We start from the raw sequence: 16,794 nt of genomic DNA, 5'->3' as shown, positions 1-16,794 counted from the left end.
CTCCTGCTCTGCTGTGCCAGGGCTGCTTCCTGCTGCTCCCAGAGGACATATGGGGGGCCTTCCTGGAGACTTCTACCCTCAGTCCTAACTATATCTAGCCTCTTGCCAATATCTAGGTCAAGACTGGCCTCTGACTCAGACATGTTAAACACACACACCCAACAAAGACAGCAGCAACAACAGCAGCAACAAAACAACTCTTTGTTTTTGTTTGTTTTTTAAATGAGATGGAGTTTTGCTGTTGTCGCCCAGGCTGGAGTGCAATGGTGCCATCTCGGCTCACTGCAACCTTGGCTCACCGCAACCTCAGCCTCCAGAGTTCAAGCGATTCTTCTGCCTCCGCCTTCCATGTAGCTGGGATTACAAGTGTGCACCACCACACCTGGCTAATTTTTGTATTTTTAGTAGAGATGGAGTTTCACCACATTGGCCAGGCTGGCCTCGAACTCTTGACCTCAGGTGATCCGACTGCCTCGGCCTCCCAAAGTGCTGGTATTACAAAAACAACTCTTGAGAATTGAGTAAGACCAAAGCATATTCTCTCTATGGTGACTACAAACAGCAAGGTGGCTGCAGAAGTTATTTCAACTGGGTTCTAGTTCTAGGAGTGCCACTTCTGAGCTTTTTGACAATGAGCAAATCACATAACCTCTCTGATTCTTTTCTTCCTTGCAAAAGACAACGTTGTGACTCCTGCACAGTGTTGTTGAGAGGGCTAAGCAAGGGTCTGTGGGTAAACACTCTCCAAAGGAAGATGATTCTTGCCCTTCTACTCTCTGGGTCATGCAGATACTGACTTTTAATTTAAAGCTTTACTTTAGGTATTGTTGAAGTAGATGTGGCTTCTAACTGAAGAAAGTTCCAGCCTAACTGAAGATTGTCGTGAACGTGTAGGGATTGACTTTGTGTGACTGTCCCCTTGATCTGTCCAGGTTTCCCATGCTCAGCAGGAGTATCTGGAGAATCACATCCAAACCCAGTCATCTGCCCTGGATAGTTTTAATGCCATGAACTCAGCCTTGGCGTCGGATTCCATTGGCCTGCAGGTACTCACCTGGTTACTGCTATGACAGGGCAACCCAGCTTAATCAAGAGTGGGGCCTGTGCCTTTGTAGAAAAATAAGTCACAGAGCGTCCTCAGCTCATTCAGAATTCTTTAAGCAGAACCACTGTGAAGACTTATGCCCAGAAGACAGTGAAGGAAATTGAATGAAGCATTTCCAATCTGAGACTTTAAGGCTTTGGTTTTGCTCTCACTGTAAAGGGAATTTAGACCCTGAGTTTAATGTGAGAGATGTCGCTTGCTCCACCAGATACCCGAGTAGTCCTCAGCATCAGTGCCTAACCCCGCACATCAGCCCTCTCCCTCCAGCCCCAGTGCTACAAGAAGCACCACCTAATCACAGAATAACACAGACTTCACCAAAGACAATCTGTACTCTTTCATGGCAAGCAATATAAAAAAGGCTTGTAACCACTTTTTTATAATTAGAAATTATTTTGTATCAGAAAGAATCATGGCTATTCCATGTCTTGTAGTAGCAGACGGGGAAACAGAAAGACCCAGTATCTTATATTTGTGAAAATTCATGTTATTATCTCACTTTGAGGGATTGTTTTCTTGGTTGATTTGGTTTACTGGAAGCCATTCAAGTGCTTCCCATTCTTACTCTTACAAGTCCCCTAACATGCAAATTAACTTGAAAATGTTCAAAACTAAGCATTATATGTGTTTGAAATAGCTTCCCTTGGTCTTCATTTCCAAATATATGAACAATAGTTTTTACCTCTCCTCCAACTTTATTTGGCTCTTATCTTTTTACCCTCCTCTCAGAAGTTCCAAAAGCTATTTCAAATCCTTTCTGGTTCTATGTAAGTAATTTATCAGATAAACAAATTTTCATGTTGGGATTCTCCCTTCCCCTAATTCTCTGATAACAGTTGGTATGGGCAGCAGTGACAACAGCAAGGCTTGGCCACTGTCCTGGAGTGGGTCTGGGTGGCCTCGTGTTTGGGTTCGTCTGGGATGCCCATTTCTGGTGGGGCCTCTGAGTCCCACCCTTTTCCTGGCTCTCTTGAGTGTATGCCAGCTTTCCCCTGGCCTCACGCCAAGCACCCCACTGGTTCTGGTTTGCTTAGTAGCCTTTGTTTTCCCTTCCTCCTGTGGTCAAGGGGCTTGCCAAGGCTCCCTTTCCTCCCCTGTCAGACGCCGTCTTATTCCCAGCCCACCAGCAAGGGCTTTATCTCACCTGAGTTCAGACTTAGTTGGTATTTTTACTACATCTCTGGTTTTTCTTCCAGAAAAAAAAAAAAAAAAAAAAAAAATATATATATATATATATACATTTGCTAGTCTTTTCTGGCAATTCTTCTGCTTTGCTATCTGGCTAACACTCTGGCATTTACTGCAGAGGCCAGCTGTTTGACTCTGACCAAGGCACCTTGACTGATTCCTAGTTATCATGCAGGATCTTAGTCCTGGACAGCCAAAGGAGCCTTATAGCTAAAACCACTGAGAGAAAGTGACAGAAAGACAGACAGATAGACAGACAGACAGAGAGAGCAGAAGGAGAAAGAGGTGCCATCTAACAGCAGGAAACTCAACCTGCTGGAGGAAGAGGGCTGATGAAGTGTTAGCATCACATGATGCTGAGGACCACTCGGGTACCTGGTGGACCAAGTCTGAAGGTAGCTGGCTTCTTCCTTATTCAAGATCCCAGCCCCTTCCACTGGCCCACTCTACCCACTTTCATTATTATTGACAGGGAGACCAGACCCTTGGTTTGATTCCATAGAATGTCAGAGCTAGAAAGTACTGAGAGGATCTCTAATCCCTTTGTTTTATGAATAAACAAACTGAGGCCGACAGAGAGAAATGACATGAGCAAGATGCCTATCTAGTGACAGAGCCAGGATTAGAAGAATCCTGGTCTCTTGGGCCATAGTGTAGGTTTTTTTATGGATACAAGAGTAGAATCTGTGAAGCCAGTGCGGCTGGGGGAGTGGGTAGCTGGCCTAGGTGGTTTCTAAAGCCCCTTGAAGCTCAAATGTTCTGTGACTCCGTGCTTCCAAATGGCTTCAGTATCTCCTTTAGTATCTAATCACCTCCTTCAGAAATTCTTTTTCTTGATTCAAGTAGGTTTAGGAGTGAAAGGCTTATATTGTCCAAAGTAGAGGCTGAGGAATTGAGCAAGCTTCAGAGACTGATCATCTAGACAAGAGCACAGAGGTTTAGAAACAGTGCCCAACACCAGGGTTTTCACGTCTTGTACTGTGAAGTTTTAGGTGACTGGGGACATAGTAGAGGATGCCTTTCCAATGGCAGGGATTCTATGGAGGCCGTTTATCTCTAAGGAGAGTTAACCAAGTAGAAACTAAAGCAGTAAATAGGAACACCATTTTTTTTTTCTTTTTCTTTTTTATTATTTTTTTAGAGATGGCATCTTGCTCTGTTGCCCAGGCTGGAGTGCAGTGGTGTGATCATAGTTCATTGCAGCCTCAACCTCCTAGGCTCAAGTGATCCTCATGCCTCAGCCTCCTGGGTAGCTGGGGCTACAGGTACACACAACCATGTCTAGCTGGTTTTTAATTTTTTTTTTTTTGTAGTTGCCCAGTCTTGAACTCCCACCTCGGCCTCCCGAAGTGCTGGGATTACAGTCATAAGCCATCACGCATAGCCAACACTATTGATTTAAACATCCTTGCTTCAGTGTGGTCTATAGCAAAAATCACTTGCCTGCATTACCAAATTCTGTTCCTTAGTCCTTCTTTATTGCTACCCCTCTCTGCCTAAGGGAGGAAGGTGAAACGTTTGCAGGTATGCGAGTATTCTCAGTCATGTTGTCACTATCCTGGCAGGCAGTCTAGAAGCACAGAAGGGATAGCTCTTTTAAGAAAAAGAGGAGGCCGGATGTGGTGGCTCACGCCTGTAATCCCAGCACTTTGGGAGGCCGAGTCAGGTGGATCACAAGGTCAGGAGTTCGAGACCAGCCTGGCCAATATGGTGAAACCCCATCTCTACTAAAAATACAAAAATTAGCCAGGTGTGGTGGCAGGTGCCTGTAGTCCCAGTTACTCAGGAGGCTGAGGCAACAGCATCACTTGAACCTAGGAGGCGGAGGTTGCAGTGAACCGAGATCACGCCACTGCACTCCAGTCTGGGTGACAGAGTGAGACTCTGTCTCAAAAACAAACAAAAAAAAAAAAAAAAAAGAAAGAAAAACAAAGAGGAATATCTTTATTCTATAAAGCTCGTATTTTGTTTTCTGATTTCATTGTGGCAATTTGGGAAATACAGAAAAAATAAATAAGAAAGAAGATATCCATAGCCCTATCACATAGTGAAAACTATCATTCAGATTTCCTCCCAGTCTTTTTCCCCCCAGTGCATAAACATGTGTTTGAACCAATGCTTATGCATAGTTTTCAAAATGGGATTGTACTATACTGTTTTCAAAGGATTTTTTTTTTTCCCCATGTGAAATGATGTATTATAACACTTTTCCTTGGAAGGACTCCATTTTAATACATTTCCATCCATCCTAAGCCGTGGCAAGTGGTGTTGGCAGCAACTATAGGATGGTATGGGAGAGGCTTTCAATCCCACCAAGCTACAGGGGCAGACCTCTTGGCCACCGTGGGAGACCCGCAGTCCCTCACAGCACAGGGTCCCAGACTGGCAGCTGCTGTAGCCTAGCACAGCTACCCCAGTGGTTAATGATAAGGGGATTTCCCAGCGCATGGTGCAGCCCATGTGTTTTCACGCCACCGGATCTGGTTTTGTTTTTATTTTCATCCTCACAGAAAACCCTCGTGGATGTGACTTTGGAAAACAGCAACATTAAGGATCAAATCAGAAATCTGCAGCAGACGTATGAAGCATCCATGGACAAGCTGAGGGAAAAGCAGAGGCAGCTGGAGGTAGCGCAAGTTGAAAACCAGCTGCTGAAAATGAAGGTGGAGTATAAAAGCCTGGATTTATTTTCTGTGAACCTTTCTCCTCTTTCCTTCTCCCTTTTCTCTTCCCATCTTCAGCTTTTCCATTTCCTTTTTCCATTCTCTTCTTCACTGGATTTTTTTTTTTTTTGAGACAGAGTCTTTCTCTGTCACCCAGGCTAGAGTGCAGTGGCACAATCATGGCTCACTGCAACCTCCGCCTCCCGGGTTCAAGCAATTCTCATGCCTCAGCCTCCCAAGTAGCTGGAATTACAGGCATGGGCCACCACGCCCAGCTAATTTTTGTATTTTTAGTAGAGACGGGGTTTCACCATGTTGGCCAGGCTGGTCTTGAACTCCTGACCTCAAGTGATCTACCTGCCTTGGCCTCCCAGAGTGCTGGGATTACAGGCGTGAGCCACTGTGCTTGGCCCAGATTGGGGGTGCTTCATAAATGCCTCCATTGGGCATGCCTTTCTTGGCCTCCAGTGGCCTCAAGGGATCTTTAGACACTCACCGTGGTGCTGCTGTTATGTTACTGAGAAGACGCTTGGGATGCCCACAGATCTGGGACATCAGAAGCCTTGGAGATCTGTCCCTTCACTGTTTAGATTTTCTTTGAGGTCCCAAGGCCTTTCTATTTGGCTTGACAATAAAGAGCTGAGGGACACACAATTAGCTGGTACTTGGGCTGTGACCCCTTCTCAAGAAGAAAACTGGTGGGTGACTAGGGACACTGGGGGAGTGTCCCATTTGGCCCCCTGGGCTGGGAGCGTTCCTGAGCTCGACTTCTAGTGCCCTAGAGGCATTAGTGCCCCTCCCAAATTTAAACCGTGGATAGACTTCCTACCCAGTGACAGGAGCAGATCCGTGAATGGCTCCTGGAGGGCACTTAATACATTATGTCTTAGATGAATTCCTTTGTATGTAAGTCTGTGGTTTTAAAATTTTGCTCAGCACAGACTCAGGCTATAGTATGGGTAGTATATCCACATCGTTTATTGCTCAAAGTAGAATATGTGAGGGAGCGAAAGGCGGTACTATTGGTAATGTAGTTAGGGAGACAAACTGGGAAGTGTGGGCCGCTTCACAGGGGTGGGCTGGGTGGGGAGGAGGGGCTGCCGGTGCGCTGCCCGGTCTCTGTATTGCCACCCTCAGGATCTGCTGCCAGTTCCCCTGGCCTGCCACAGCCGTAGGGCAGATCATTTCCTCTCTATGTTCACTTCTAACAGGGCAGCTCTTCTTTTCCATATATTGCCTTTCTCAGTAAGAGTTAGTTTGCAGGGGGGTTATATTGCTAAAAAAGCCTGAAATTACTGATTTAAGTATTTTTTTTCAGCTGAAGGGATTTATTCAATCATTCATTGTACAAATATTTATTGAGTGTCTACTCTATGTGTGGGTCCAGTTCAGTCCTGTTGGTTCCAGAAGTGGCCTGTCACCAGGCATCTGGGGACATCATTAGGCTGCTTGGCAGTCTGGCTGCTTCCCTGGAGTCTAAGCCTTTCACTCTAGCCCACAGTTGCCTGTTTTAGAGACTGATGCTTGTTTTCATCTTGACAGTGGAGTTAAAAAGGTTTTTCCTACTCCTCCTATTTTACTCCCCAAATTTAAAAAAAAAAAAAAAAGCTTCAGGAACTCATGGTATGTCACATGACCTGGAGGCAGAGTGAATGGGCCTTCAGGGACAGAGGCCTTCCAGCGAGCTGTGCGTGCACTGCAAATGGAGCACATGCACACAGGGTCTCTCTCAGCTGGTGATAAGCTCTGTTCAGAATTTTCCAATCTGGGACTTCGTGGTGCCAACACTTGCCCAGTGATGAGAAGGGAGACGTCAAGGGCATCAAGAGAGACTTGTCACATCTTGGAAATAAACATCATGTAACCTATTGAGGTTGAAGAATGTCTCCCTTTTCCAGAGTTTAGGTACGCAGCAAACTCAGCTGTCTGCAACAGGCAATAACCTGGAAGGAGGGGATGAGAGCAAACCTTCTGCAGCATAAAATCAATGGCGGGAAGTCTGTGTGTGAGGACGTGGCCTGGCAAACAGGAGGCACCAGCCACTACCAACCTAAGCCCTGCCCACCTGCAACTCCACTGACTTTTTCTCACTTCCTAAGCCAGGCCTGCTTCAGCACTAGGGGTGCCAGCTTAGTGTTCCCCATGATAGGCTGGAATGTTTCCAAAAGCAACATTTAGGAAAGCACAAAGGTGTGGAAAGGGTGAGTCCAGATTTCTCCTTTGAGCTTAGCTGGTCTTACTTAGAAACTGGCTTGGCCAATCCAACTAATGAGATTGCTTAGAGTTTCTACCTTTTGAAAGAGTCACTCATGTGGAGGATACCTTTGTCCTGAGCATGCCCCCAAAATTCATGTGAAATGTCACTTTTTATTTTTCTGTGGCTCTGCTCACCCCTCTTCCTCCCTTTCCCTGTTAGGTCTTGCTGCGTCTCTGCTGTCGAACTCAGTGGATGGGCTCACTGCCTCTGTGAATCCCCACACGAAATGCACAGAGTGGAAGCCGCCAGCTCCCCTGGGCCCTGCCAAAGCTGCCATTCTGAACTGAGTCTCTTTGTAGGTGGAATCGTCCCAAGAAGCCAATGCCGAGGTGATGCGAGAGATGACCAAGAAGCTGTACAGCCAGTATGAAGAGAAGCTGCAGGAAGAACAGAGGAAGCACAGTGCCGAGAAGGAGGCTCTTCTGGTGTGTGTGTTGTAGCTGCCGATGTAAACTAACCGGGAATTGTTGGTTCATTATTGGTGGTGACGTTTACTTAGTAGTGTTTATTCTTAGAGGTGGGTTAGTGGGCTAGGCCATGGGTAAGGGATCAAGGAATTATTCATCTGCTCATTCACTCCCCTCCCATCTTCCCCTCTGCCTTTTTTTTTTTTTGAGGCGGAGTCTTGCTCTGTCACCCAGGCTGGAGTGCAGTGGCCGGATCTCAGCTCACTGCAAGCTCCGCCCCCACCCCCCGCCCCCGGGTTCACGCCATTCTCCTGCCTCAGCCTCCCGAGTAGCTGGGACTACAGGCGCCCGCCACCTCGCCCGGCTAGTTTTTTGTATTTTTAGTAGAGACAGGGTTTCACCGTGTTAGCCAGGATGATCTGGATCTCCTGACCTCGTGATCCGCCCGTCTCGGCCTCCCAAAGTGCTGGGATTACAGGCTTGAGCCACCGCGCCCGGCCCCCCTCTGCCTTTATTCATCCCCGTCCCTGCTCAGAATAGCCCCTTGTCTCTGTCTCTAAATGCACACCTTTTTCTAGCTCATCTGACAAGTTGCCAGCATCTAAACAGATCCTGGGCTTGCCTGCAGCTGTGCCCTCCCTTCCTTCCTCCATTTGCTTCTCTCTACCTGAAATTTCCTCCTTCCCTGTCCTTGATCTTGCCTAAGCTCCCTAAAAGCCTTAAATGCCACACTCTCCATGCATGGAGTCTCTCCCAGTCACGGAGCCAGAAGTGTTATCTGTCCTTAGGAAGCTCACTTTCTCTCTGCCTTTACTGTGAAATTCTTTTATACCTGCCATTAGAGTGGGCCTGTTTGTCTCACATCTTGGCTTTTCCAGGAGATTATAAGTTCCTGAAGGCAGGGACCCCATGTCTGGCTCATCTGTGTCCTTAGAGGCTTAATACATGTTCTGATGATTCACTGGGTTTTCTTGTTATTAATGAGCTGATGCATTGCATTATGGGAGAAGGATCTGGGAATTCTACATTCGATTCCAGATCTGGTTCTGATTTCCTTTACACTTCTGGCAAATACAATGACATTCCGAGTACCTACTCAATGTTATTAAACATTTATAGGCCTTTTTCACACCTGTTGGACATAAAGACTCAAGGGAAAAAAGGGGGAAAAAAGTAGTGAGGCCCATTAACCAGCCACACGATGTATCTTTATTCATAGGTAAGAACCAGAACCAGGAGGTTGAGTTCATGATCTGTGAGACACTTTCAGGTTCCGAGGTCATGTTTTAAAGAGAAATCATGATCTAGAAGGCCAGAGCTGCTTGGATTCTGATGAGTAGCCTCGGTACTCCAAGCCTGTACTTAGGAGAGTATATTTCTTTTGCAGGAAGAAACCAATAGTTTTCTGAAAGCGATTGAAGAAGCCAATAAAAAGATGCAAGCGGCAGAGATCAGCCTAGAGGAGAAAGACCAGAGGATCGGGGAGCTGGACAGGCTGATCGAGCGCATGGAAAAGGTAGGACACAGCGTTGGGCCTATTCCCCACTTGCCAAACTTTTCCCTGCAGGTCCATCTGAGGTACGAGAAGCCCTGGATATGGATTCCTCTCACCTCCCAAATTTGCAGATTAAAAAAAAAAAGACAAAACTATAAAATAAAGTATAAGAAAGTCCAACAAAGTTCTAATTTTTTGGCCGGGCGCGGTGGCTCATGCCTGTAATCCCAGCACTTTGGGAGGCCGAGGTGGGTGGATCATGAGGTCAGGAGTTCAAGACCAGCCTGGCCAAGATGGTGAAACCCCGTCTCTACTAAAAAAATACAAAAAAATTAGCCAGGCGTGGTGGCAGGCGCCTGTAATCCCAGCTACTCTGGAGGCTGAGGCAGAGAATTGCTTAAACCTGGAGGGGCGAAGGTTGCAGTGAGCTGAGATCGCACCACTGCACTCCAGCCTGGGCGACAGAGCGAGACTCCATCTCAAAAAAAAAAAAAAAGTTCTAATTTTTCCCATGGTAACTATTTTGATGCTTTTTAAAAATTTTACTTGTGAAATTCTTTAGAAAAATTAATATTTTAGCAGCCTCACTTTGCTGTTGCCCCAGACGTGAACTTAGCTTATCCATTGAATTATCAAGCCCTATTTAGGTGTTATATCAACACAGCAACCCTGTTGTTTCTGGGGCATGTGTCTCAAGGGTTGGCTTTTCCTTGACACGCTGGGGACTTGAGGGAGTGGGGAGGCCTCATTTCTCTAGGCATGGTCAGCAGGCTGATGAGTGGGGTGGGGGGACTTGGGGAAGGCGGGAGTTCAGCTAGGATAATGAAGCCTGTCTAGAGAAAGGGAGGAGGCCAGGAATTAAGCAGGAAGTGGAGGAAAAGGAGGAAGTGGTGGGAGAAAGGAAAGAGGAAAGGAAGGAAGAGAAGGAAGAGAAAGGATGGGCGACCTTTAGCAGGTGATGAGTGACTTCTGGACCCAGGAGTTCAGGGCCGAGGCTGTGGCTGGTTTCTGGGAATGGCTCCCTGGCTGCATATGAGCTTGCAGAGAGCAGTGACCTGCCAAGACCCTCACATTATTAGCACCCTGTGACTCATTCAGGATGCGGAGAATCTCCAATCTGATGATGGAGGCAGAGGAGGGGCAACAAGAGGAAGGTCACTGTCAGGCTTCATGTGATTCTGAGAAGAGGTCAACTGACCTCATGGTGTTTGCAGCATAAGCCCCTCTACTGTCCCCTAACAAGGCGAGGTGTCGCCACTATGGGAACTGCATTAAGTTCAGTACTTTGGAGCTTCAGAGCTCACTGGGTGCTTCTTTTTAGCTCTGTAGCTTTTTACTTGGGAGAGACGGGCAAACTAAAGAGTCAATTACAATCTTGCTTTTACCCCCTGGGAAAACAGAATCCCATCTTTTATTGAAAAGTAGATGATTGGCTTAGTCAGGACTAACATTAGTATTGACCAGAGCGGGTAGTGGTGAAGATTGGGCAACAGTGGGCTTTCTAGAGCTTGGGTGAGCTTCCTCCCACATTAGTGTCCTACAACAGCAGAAGATGTCAGTTAACTCGGATGCTGTCTCTCTGGGTGGCAGGTTTTTCTGCAGCATAAAGAAGCGAGGTGAGCAAGCAGCATAGCAGGGTATGATTTTTCCAAACTCAGTCTCCATTTCTGTAAAATGCTGATAATGGTACTTCTTACTCTTAGGGCTTTTGTGAGCAATACATGAGAAAAATTCATGCCAAGTGCTAAGCATGGTTCCTTGTATATAGTAAGGGTTCAATCATTTGTGGCTATGATTTTTACTTTGTTACAAGGTTGCCTAAGCGTCTACCCTCAGAGTCAGGTTGTTTTTAGCTTGACCCATTTTATGCTTATCTTCATTGTACTCTTGAGGTTCTGCAAGTTTCTTGTCTTTCCCCACTGATTTTCGCATGGAGCCCTCGTGTGGGGTGAATGGGTAGAGCCAGGAAGCTGGTCAGGCCAGCCCTCCCTGCCAGCATTTAGGAAACACAAAACCTTCCTCAAGTGGTGTTGGCTTCTTCTTTAGTGATTGGAAATTTATTGTCCTTTCTCTAAATCTTCCTTTCCATTTAGGCTAGAGAAATGCTGTATTTATTGAGCTGAGATTAGATAGGCCAATTTACGCTGTTTCCTTTCCAGGGATAAATCTTTGAGAGCAGGAATCTGGCCAAACCCCTGTCTCACACTATGTGAACGGCATGTCCCTAGGCAGGGCTGTGGCAGTGTACGTATCCTGCTCTCGGTTTTGGATTTTGCTCAAGGACAAACCATGTGCTTTTGAATGGCTTCTCTGCCATATACCTTAGTTTATTGTTTCTCTTGTTGAGCATTGTATTTCAAACACCTTTTTTTCCTGATCAGTAAAAATCTTTTAAGGAGTGTTCTCTACCAGGGACCCTTCTGGGGAACAGATAATCTGGGCAGTGGTTTCACAGATGTTTACAAATGTAAGAAATATAGGCCGGGCGCGGTGGCTCAAGCCTGTAATCCTAGCACTTTGGGAGGCCGAGACGGGCGGATCACGAGGTCAGGAGATGGAGACCATCCTGGCTAACACGGTGAAACCCCGTCTCTACTAAAAACTACAAAAAACTAGCCAGGCGAGGTGGTGGGCGCCTGTAGTCCCAGCTACCCGTGACGCTGAGGCAGGAGAATGGTGTGAACCCGGGAGGCGGAGCTTGCAGTGAGCTGAGATCAGGCCACAGCACTCCAGCCTGGGTGACAGAGCGAGACTCCGGCCCCCCCCCAAAAAAAACCCACACAAATGTAAGAAATAATTGTGCAGTGTACACTTAAGATTTGTTGTGCCTCAATTAAAAAAAAAACTGAATGTTGTAAGTGTGCTGTAAGTTAGACCTTGCTTTACTTTACGACAGCTTTTTTTTTTTTTTTTTTTTTTGGAGGGAGGCATTCACTTGTGAAAGCTTTTATCACTGTTATTTCAGGGCTAATGTAAAACTTCCAACCACATGGTGGCAGGAGGAACGTTCTGCTCAGGTCAGGCCATAAGAATGTGCATTTACTGTAGAGATTTAAAAACAGTAACAAAACCCCAGTCAAACTTGATCTACCTTTGTTATTTTAAATATTTCAGTGATACACTCTTCCTGCTTGAGGTAGACTGTTTCCCCACCCCTTTGGCCTACCTCTTTGTGTACCACTGCTTAGCTTCAAAGTTGTGGCAGTTAAATTTTCAAAGGATTTGCGTTTAATAATTTGGTAGAAAAGAGGTTTGGAATTTATGTAACTAGTAAGAATTTGCAGGGTAGAATTTCTGAACATAAAGATGAGGACCATTAGTTCTCAGAGAAGGACCTAAAGTGAAATAATCTCCCAGTTAGTGAGTGGGATTTGGTAAACTTCCATTTTAAGGACATTTGTTACACTAACATCTGTAATGTATTTTTAGTGCAATTTCAGTTATGACGGGCACCGTGTCTTTATGAACATTTTTCAGCTTTGTCCAAAGAAATGACTCCGGACTCCTTTTCTGGGCAAACTTCTAAATATACATAGATATAGCAAAGTGTACAAAGTGCACAGCATGGTGCATGTATGTTTCCTATTGCTACCATAGCAAATTTCCACAAGGTTAGTGGCTTAAAACAACACAAATGTATTATGTTACATTCCTAGAGGTCAGAAGTCCTAAAATCCAGGTGTTGGCAGAGCTGGATTCCTTTTGGAAGCTCTAGAAGGGAGTGCACTTCCCTGCCTTCTCTAACTTCTGGAGGCCACCTGTACTCCTCAGCTTGTGGCCCCCTCCTGCAGCTTCAGAGGCAGTAGCAGAGCATCTTCCGGGCTCCTTCCCTCTGATTCTAACTCTGCTGCCTCCTCCTTAGAAGGACCCAACTGGAAACCCAGGATCTCCCCATTTTAAGATCCTTAACTTAATCACATCTGCAGAGTTCCTTTCTCCATGTCAGATAACACATAGGATTCAGGAATTAGGACATGGACATCTTTGGAGGGCCATTATTCTGACCACAACACATTTTTACAAGTGAATACACCTGTGTAAACACGACAGGTTAGACTATAGGATATTGCCAGAATTCCAGAGCCTCTTTTCTTGACGATTCAGAAAATAATAAAGAATTTTACAGTATGACAAGCCACCAATTTGAAGTATTGATTATCGTTATTTGGAGCTGTAAATTTTCACTGAGCCTGGGCCGATGGAATACTTTTAGAAAATAAATCGTGAATGGTTTTATTTGGGATGTTTGTCTCTGACCCATAAATATATCTATACATACACAGCAACTGACTTGGCAGTTTTGAGCCTTGTTTGGGCTTTGCAGAGCAGGTGTGTAAAACCCAGGGGGTGTCATATAAACTTGGACTCCCTAGTGCTAGAAATGCTAAATAGACATTCTCTGTCGAACTTGGGATCCATTGATTAAAATATCAGTTTCTGTTTGTTTTAGGAACGTCATCAACTGCAACTTCAACTCCTAGAACATGAAACAGAAATGTCTGGGGAGTTAACTGATTCTGACAAGGAAAGGTAAGACGTAATGCCTTTCGTCTTGTAATGGATTTAGGTTGTGGACATGCTGTGTTTTTATGGCCTCATTTGACCCTTGCATTTTCATTTGTGTGGTTGTCCCTTGTTACAGATTTAAGCATACGTGACATTGGGCTGATAGCTTCCAATATGGAGCAAGTTTGTTTGGAAGCCTCCAGCCACATCTTGCAGACCATGGCTGGTTGTTAGTGTAGTAGAACATGTCAAATACTTTTACAAGTGCAGAAGTTCAGTCTATTAATGTTCTCCATCGCCTTGAACTCCACAGGATGCACCTTGTTGATGAGAAAACTCATCAACTGTGACTAATACCATTTGCTTTGGAAACTAATTTTAAAACATCTTTCTTTGTTTCCAAACTTTGCTTAGTAAAACCTTGCATTGTCCTCTGGCTGTGAGTATATAAAACTCTGCATGAAAAGCATGGTATAGTACACTGTCTGTTTTAGAAATCAAAAGGCAGAGAGGCCATTCAGGGGTCTCTAGTGAAGGAAAACAAGGTTGAGATGATTTGAGTGTTTCAGGCAAGTGACTCAACCTCCCTGAGTCTTGCTTGTGCAACATGGAAATTCATCTTTAAAGGGGGGAGACGGGTATGATGGTGCTAACGGTGCCCATCTCACTAGGTTACTATTGTTAAGAGAACTGTTGGACTTGCTGCCTGCCAAATGGTATGTGCTGAAAAAATATCCATTTTTCCTTCCTCAGTTGCAATTTCAGAGTTTTCAAAGTTATATGAGGCTTGCTAGTCTTTAACATAGTGCTGAGGCAGAGATGGGGCACGGGAAATAGACCACTAGACCCTTCCTCCAGTGCTCAGCCCCAGCGGCCCCAGAGAATTGAAGAGTCCAAGCAATGTTGGAGAATAATTTGTGCTGTTGTAAAACAAAAGTATGAAATGTCTTGTGATGTGGCTTGCTCTGTTTTGATGTAGAGAAGGTCTTTCAACTTGTCCCCCATTTGCCAAAAATAAAGGATATGTAGAGCAACTGTGATTCTGCACTTTTTGGTACTCTGCCATTGATTTCAGATATTTTATTGTGTTGCTGGACCCCTTCTTTCCTGTCCCCGCATCAAAGTAATTTACTGGATGTTCCAATATTTTATTAACCCCAAAACAGAGAGCTTCTCATATCTGTAAATGGTGCAAAAAAAATGATCTCTCAGTCCCTGGAAAATAGTGGTCATTATATGGGATAAAACTTGCAAATGGGAACTTGAAAAATAATCCTGTGCTCCTTGGGTGTAGTAGTTTTTTGGTAATCACACTACTTCGTGTGGCCATCACACAAAGTAAGAAGAATGGATCTTAGGGTTTGATTCCTTGTTCTTGGCAGTATTTTTAAATTTTTTAAAGTTTACTTTTTTTTTTTTTTTTTTAACCAAAGCTTCCTCAAAAGATACATGTTTTCTATTTTTATTTTTTTGTGGAGATGAGGGTCTCAGCATGTTGCCCAGGCTGGTCTCAAACTCCTGGCCTCAAGCAATCCTCCTGCCTTGGCCTCTTGAAGTGTTGGGATTACAGGCATGAGCCGCCATGCCTGGCCCTCTTGGCAATATTCTTTAAAGCTGTGACTGTTGCTACTGCTGTTGCCGCTTTGGTTTAAGACTCATTTGCTTTTTTCTCCTATTTGTGTTAGGTATCAGCAGTTGGAGGAGGCATCAGCCAGCCTCCGTGAGCGGATCAGACACCTAGATGACATGGTGCATTGCCAGCAGAAGAAAGTCAAGCAGATGGTCGAGGAGGTAAGCATCTGTAAAAGGTCACAGACCTGGGATTGCTTCCTGTGGTGGGGAAGCATCCCCAGAACAAGTCTGCCTTGCCATTCAGTTTCCTGTGGCTCACAAGCCGAGGTGCTCGGGCCACTGCCATCTAGGCCTGGAGTGGGATTTCCCCACATGTCCCGCATGGACTGGTGATGATGCCCCTAAAAGAGGGATCTCCTCAGGTCAAAGGATTACAGTTAAGAAAGCTGGAAAGTGCAGTTCCTAAACTCACCCACTGTCAAAGGACAGTGATAGCCTGCGTGAGTACCCACAGCTCAGGGGACCCAAGGGGATGATGGGAAGGGTCAGTTTAGCCCAGGTCCCTGCACTGCCTCCATAGCCATCCGTCTCTCTCTCTCGGCTGCCATTCTTGTCCTTTATCCTTTTCTGGGTGTATCTTTCCTTCCCTTTCCTTGTCTGTTTCTCTCTTTTTTCTCCCTCCTTCCTCATTCTCTTCTCCCACTCCTGTTTCTTCTTCCTTTTCCTTTACCACCATCCTTTCTCTCCTGTCTCTGTAACAGGAAACCAAGCTATACATTTACTGTATGGGCATAGTTTACTATTCTCTTTTTTCTAAATGAAAAAAATGGGTAAGTTGAACATTTGTATTTCTCTAAGAGGAACAATTTTTTTTTAACTTGTGTCAATGTAATCTGCCTCTCTTGTGGAGGATGTTCCAAAGAAGAAAGTCCGTGTGGTGTAAAGCTAATCACATATTATTGTAGTTTTCTTCTTGCTCAATTGAATAATCCGATGGAAAAATCTGATAGAAAAAGAGCAGTTAGTACTAATAGGGTTATAAGAATTCCCTTGAGTCTAATTTTCTAACTTGCAAAGAAAAGGTTTCAATTTAATTAAATATTTGGTTGGCGGTAGAAAAATGAAAAAACATTTTCCTTATATTAAGCACTACTTTTAAAAGTTATGTTTTATTAATGAATTATTAAAATTAAAAACATATCTACTTTTAATCATGTACATGACAGATAAATGGAAGATTAAAAATATATCTATTTTATTAATCTCTAATATATTGGAGATACTAATGTTGTGGGGTTAAGGTCAGAGAATCGTGAGAATGGGAAGGGACATCTTTTTTTATTGTGTGTGGGACAGACATACACATTAAATAAAAGTTTATCCGTAAATGAGAAGTGCAGTTATACTGTGTTGAATCATGTACATCTTATATTGGTTCACACACAAGTTTCTGGGGAGCAGTGGAATAGCAGAGGAAGCCATGCATGCACCTTTGCAATCCTTTTGTGCATCCAGGCAGGAGCACTGCCCATGACAGTAAGGGGGAGGGAGATCCTGCCCTATCGTCAACATTAGGTAGATGTCAGGAGTGTGTTTTCCAA

The 16,794-nt window shown here is 44.8% G+C and overlaps 1 protein-coding gene across 2 annotated transcripts in view; it reads left to right on the top strand.

Moving 5' to 3' along the window:
* Positions 1-16,794, top strand: part of MYZAP (myocardial zonula adherens protein) — a 93,955-nt gene that overhangs the window by 32,620 nt on the left and 44,541 nt on the right. For both annotated transcript variants that reach the window (XM_033189977.1, XM_033189978.1), the window contains exons 5-10: positions 933-1,046; positions 4,804-4,956; positions 7,513-7,638; positions 9,008-9,136; positions 13,566-13,645; positions 15,307-15,412. In XM_033189977.1, the coding sequence (XP_033045868.1) occupies positions 933-1,046; positions 4,804-4,956; positions 7,513-7,638; positions 9,008-9,136; positions 13,566-13,645; positions 15,307-15,412 (708 nt within the window). The remainder of the gene's footprint in view (positions 1-932; positions 1,047-4,803; positions 4,957-7,512; positions 7,639-9,007; positions 9,137-13,565; positions 13,646-15,306; positions 15,413-16,794) is intronic.

The sequence above is a fragment of the Trachypithecus francoisi genome, unplaced genomic scaffold, assembly GCF_009764315.1.
Source record: "Trachypithecus francoisi isolate TF-2019V2 unplaced genomic scaffold, Tfra_2.0 Lachesis_group3, whole genome shotgun sequence".
Taxonomy (NCBI): domain Eukaryota; kingdom Metazoa; phylum Chordata; class Mammalia; order Primates; family Cercopithecidae; genus Trachypithecus; species Trachypithecus francoisi.
This window is presented reverse-complemented; position numbering and strand designations above follow the sequence as displayed.